Source organism: Myotis davidii, unplaced genomic scaffold (assembly GCF_000327345.1).
Source record: "Myotis davidii unplaced genomic scaffold, ASM32734v1 scaffold142, whole genome shotgun sequence".
Lineage (NCBI taxonomy): Eukaryota > Metazoa > Chordata > Mammalia > Chiroptera > Vespertilionidae > Myotis > Myotis davidii.
Genome location: NW_006294400.1, coordinates 5698553 through 5702642, shown reverse-complemented (window position 1 = coordinate 5702642; position 4090 = coordinate 5698553). Strand labels below are relative to the sequence as shown.

At 56.0% G+C, this 4090-nt stretch overlaps 1 protein-coding gene and 1 long non-coding RNA gene across 2 annotated transcripts in view; one reads left to right on the top strand and one right to left on the bottom strand.

Annotated features, from left to right (window-relative positions):
- COL27A1 (collagen type XXVII alpha 1) overlaps positions 1-4090 on the bottom strand; it is a 143710-nt gene that overhangs the window by 766 nt on the left and 138854 nt on the right. Inside the window, 3 exon segments of the mRNA XM_015567140.1 lie at positions 3-23; positions 1536-1754; positions 2969-3078. Coding sequence (XP_015422626.1) covers positions 3-23; positions 1536-1754; positions 2969-3078 — 350 coding nt within the window.
- LOC107183891 lies at positions 30-1240 on the top strand. The gene is made up of 3 exons (XR_001514712.1): positions 30-126; positions 256-294; positions 1212-1240. It is a non-coding gene; the product is annotated as an uncharacterized LOC107183891 (long non-coding RNA).

Sequence of the window (4090 nt, the reverse complement as noted above, 5' to 3'; positions counted from 1 at the left end):
TGTTGCCAGCGGCCATCCTGGACCTGAGGGCAGAAGGAAAAGAGGACACACATATCCACCATGGGCCTCTTCGTCCATCTCACGTGATTCCCGGCATCTCTCCTTGCGGTTACTGATGGCCACACGGTACTTCCCCAGAGCACCCATCCGGACTGGTCCATTTAGATGGCTCCTGCTACTTTTATGCTTATGAGCAATGCTGCAATGACTGTCACTGTACTCAACTTTTGTGCACATTTGTAATTATTTCCACAGAACAAATGCTAGATGCAGAGTTGCTGGATCAGAAGATAGGTATGTTTCTAAGGCTTTGGATATATAGATCCTCCTTATATAATATAAGGCTAATATGCAAATAGACCGAACGGAGGAACAACCATTTGCTATGATGCGCACTGACCACCAGGGGGCAGAGGCTCAATGTAGGAGCTGCCCCCTGGTGGTCAATGTGCCCCCTGAGCTGGGCTCATGGCTGGCGAGCACGTCAGTTGGACATCCCCCGAGGGCTCCTGGCCTGCGCCCTGTCACAGTCCGGGAGCCCGGTGATAGATCACCCCAAAGAGGTAGGCCCTGCCCACTGGGGCTCCTTGATGGATCGCACCCAGCAGAGGGAGGCCCCATCACTTGCCGCAGCCCAACGGTCGGTGGCCTGGGCGTCCCTCTTTGGTGGGATCGTAGAGTCCCCCCCGCCCCCCACCATTGATTGCTCTGCTGGCCGGTGGCCTGGGCTTCCCTCTGCTGGGTGATCATGGGGCGATGGCCCGGAGGCCCTGCCCACTGGGGCTCCTTGATGGATCGCACCCAGCAGAGGGAGGCCCCATCACTTGCCGCAGCCCAACGGTCGGTGGCCTGGGCGTCCCTCTTTGGTGGGATCGTAGAGTCCCCCCCGCCCCCCACCATTGATTGCTCTGCTGGCCAGTGGCCTGGGCCTCCCTCTGCTGGGTGATCATGGGGCAATGGCCCGGACCCTGACCAATTGCATCGCACCTGCCTTGGCTGGCCTGGCACCAGCGGGTGTCATCGCATGGTTGTCTGGACGGTCGTTCTGCTGTTCAGCCATTTGGTCAATTTGCATATTGTGCTTTTATTATTATAGACGTTAGTGAGGATGTGGGGAAACCAACATGCTCATTACCAGTTTTGATTAATCTGTGACACTGGTTTGTGTGACTTTCTATCTCTCTCTTCCCTAACAACCTACTCTGTTTTAGGCATTTGAAAATAACCAAAAATGTTAAGAGAAAAAATTAGCCCGGTCAGGATGGGGGCAGAGAGTAGAAGTCCATCCTCCTATAAGCAGCCTTGCAAGTAAGTACCATATCTACCAGCCCGTAAAGTTTTTACCAGCCCAGATCTTCCCTCAGGAGGTTCCCAGAGAGGAAGGTGAGTAACAGCAATTTTCTAAAGCCGTCGCAATAAAATTATTACAAACGTAAAAATTATACGTATCATACTAATATAGTCCAGTGTAAAATTGTTATACACATGTTTCCCACTGGTCTGTGCGTGAGGGGCCTGTGGGGGCTCCGCGTTACCTTGCAGCCATCCATGGACACTTCAGGCCTGAACTGACCCCCAGCTTCGAAGATCTGCCCGTTCCAGGCCCGGAAGCGAACTGCCCGCTTGGCTGGGGCCTGCCCGGGGCCCTCCTGCCACACGGTCATGTTCAGGCAGTGGATGGTGATATGCTGTGTCACCTCAGAGCTTAGCAGGTGCAGAAAATTCATCTGGACGCGGCTGACGGCAAACTCGACCTGGGGAGGAGACACAGCCGTGGGGCGGGGGCAGGTCTGGCTGGGATGCCCACAGCTCTCAGAAGGTAAGCTCTCCTGGTAACATTTCCCAACCACGCTCCCAGACGTGTGCCCGCTTAAGAGACAGGGAAATTGAGGTCTGTGTGAGCTGGTCCAGAGCCAGGGAGCAGCAAGGAAGGGAAAGAAAGAACCAAAGCCAGAGTCGGAGCTGCGAAGGGCCCGGTGCAATCTTACCCACTCCCCTCTCCATTGTAGGGGACGGGGGTCTTTGGAGCTGAGCTGGGACCCAGAGGCCCAGAGAGGAAGAGGATCTTGCCCAAGATTGAGAGTCTCTCAGACTATAGAGGAAATGAGCAGCTCCCTTCCTACCCTACGGCTCCATATCCCTGAGGGGTGGGATGGGGTAGAAACGCCAGACCTGACCACAGACAACAGGACAGGATTTACGGCCTCATTGGTTCTAGTGTGAGGGCTGACAGCTGGGTCTGTGTGTCTGTAATGTGAGCACCTGACATAAGTGTTGACCCCACGCACTTCAAAGGCGCCGTCTCTGATCAGCACCCCACAGAGGCTCATTGTTCCCCATGGGGTGGAGACTTAGAGGGGCAGGTCCCGCTGCCAACCCAGGGGCCAACTCCGGCCTCACCCCTCTGCCACGTCACAGCCAGAGGGGAAAGGGCCTGCTGGACCAGGAGCTCCGGCTGTGGGGCTAGTGGCGAGGCTGCTGTGTTTCGTGTTGCCTCCCAGCACCTGGCACCTGGCAGGGACTCAACTGGTTGACCAGCTGGCTCCTGAAGACTCTCCAGCTCTGGGTGGGGAGTGGTCACACCACCACTGCCCTCCTTGGCTTATTGTTGAGTTGTCCTGAGCCACCTAAAATTCTCAGCCCAGAGATGGGACCTGGTAAGCGGGCAGCGAACATTCATTTAATATTTGCACGCACAGTCCTGGCGGCTGTCCCCGGGGAGCCGCACCCTGACTTGTTTTGTGCTGATGGCTCATGGTTCGCCAGGCCAGCTTGGCCAACGACGCTGCTTTAGGTATTAGGCAAAAAGTGCTACTTGAAGAGAGAACCGTTGGCATCAGACAAGTCCAAGGGGTTTGGATTTAAAACAATTCATCCTCAACTTATAGGTGAAGGAACTGACGTTCAGAAACGAGAGATGACTTCCCCAAGGCCCGGCAGCCTGGCGGGGGCGGGAGCAGACGGGTACCTTGGAGGCTGTGATGGGCTTGAGACACGTCTGTCCACCATGCGTGAAGTTGCAGGAGACTTCGATGGTGTCGGACGAGCAGCCAAGGTTCGGATCCACCCAGTAGGTGCCTGCAGGGAGCAATGGGGTGGTGGTGTATGTGTGTGGGAAGGAGCCCAGGGCTTGGTTCTGAGGGCCCCCCCCCCCACCTTGTGACCCCTGAGCTCCACTCGGATATGAAGTCAGGAACGGGGGAGCAGAAAAGGGATTCGTGAGCCACAGATCTCTGAGCAGAGGCCCTGCAGGGGCACCCAGCTGAGCACGAGGCCTGTGGCTACTGAGAAGTGTCCACTTTCCCTCAGGGACACGAAGGTAGAGAGGCTGAGCCACTTGCCCAAGAGATTGAGGGATGATGGAGTGGAACGGTTTCTCCATGGAGGCGAGTGATCCTCCTAGGTTGGCTGGGGGACCCTAGATGTCCCGTTTTGTTTTTTTACTTCAAAATAAGATATGTGCAGTGTGCATAGGAATTTGTTCATAGTTTTTTTCTAAACTATAGCCCAGCCCTCCAACGGTCCGAGGGACAGTGAACTGGCCCCCTGTTTAAAAGGTTTGAGGACACCTGATGTAGTGGAATGGTTTCTCCATGGAGGCGGCCCAGCTGAGCACGAGGCCTGTGGCTACTGAGAAGTGTCCACTTTCCCTCAGGGACACGAAGGTAGAGAGGCTGAGCCACTTGCCCAAGAGATTGAGGGATGATGGAGTGGAACGGTTTCTCCATGGAGGCGAGTGATCCTCCTAGGTTGGCTGGGGGACCCCTAGATGTCCCCCAAGTATTGAGAACTTGGAGCTGTGGAGGCTGAGACCTCGGGCTGAGCCAGGACCTCAAGGAGCGAGGACACCTGATGTAGTGGAATGGTTTCTCCATGGAGGCGGGTGATCCTCCTAGGTTGGCTGGGGGACCCCTAGATGTCTCCCAAGTATTGAGAACTTGGAGCTGTGGAGGTTCAGACCTCGGGCTGAGCCAGGACCTCAAGGAACTGATGGCTCTCCACTCCCTCTGCACCTACCCCACCCCCTCTGCACTTCTTTCACCCCCTCTGCACCTGCCCCCACCCCTCTGCATCTGCCCCCACCTCCTCT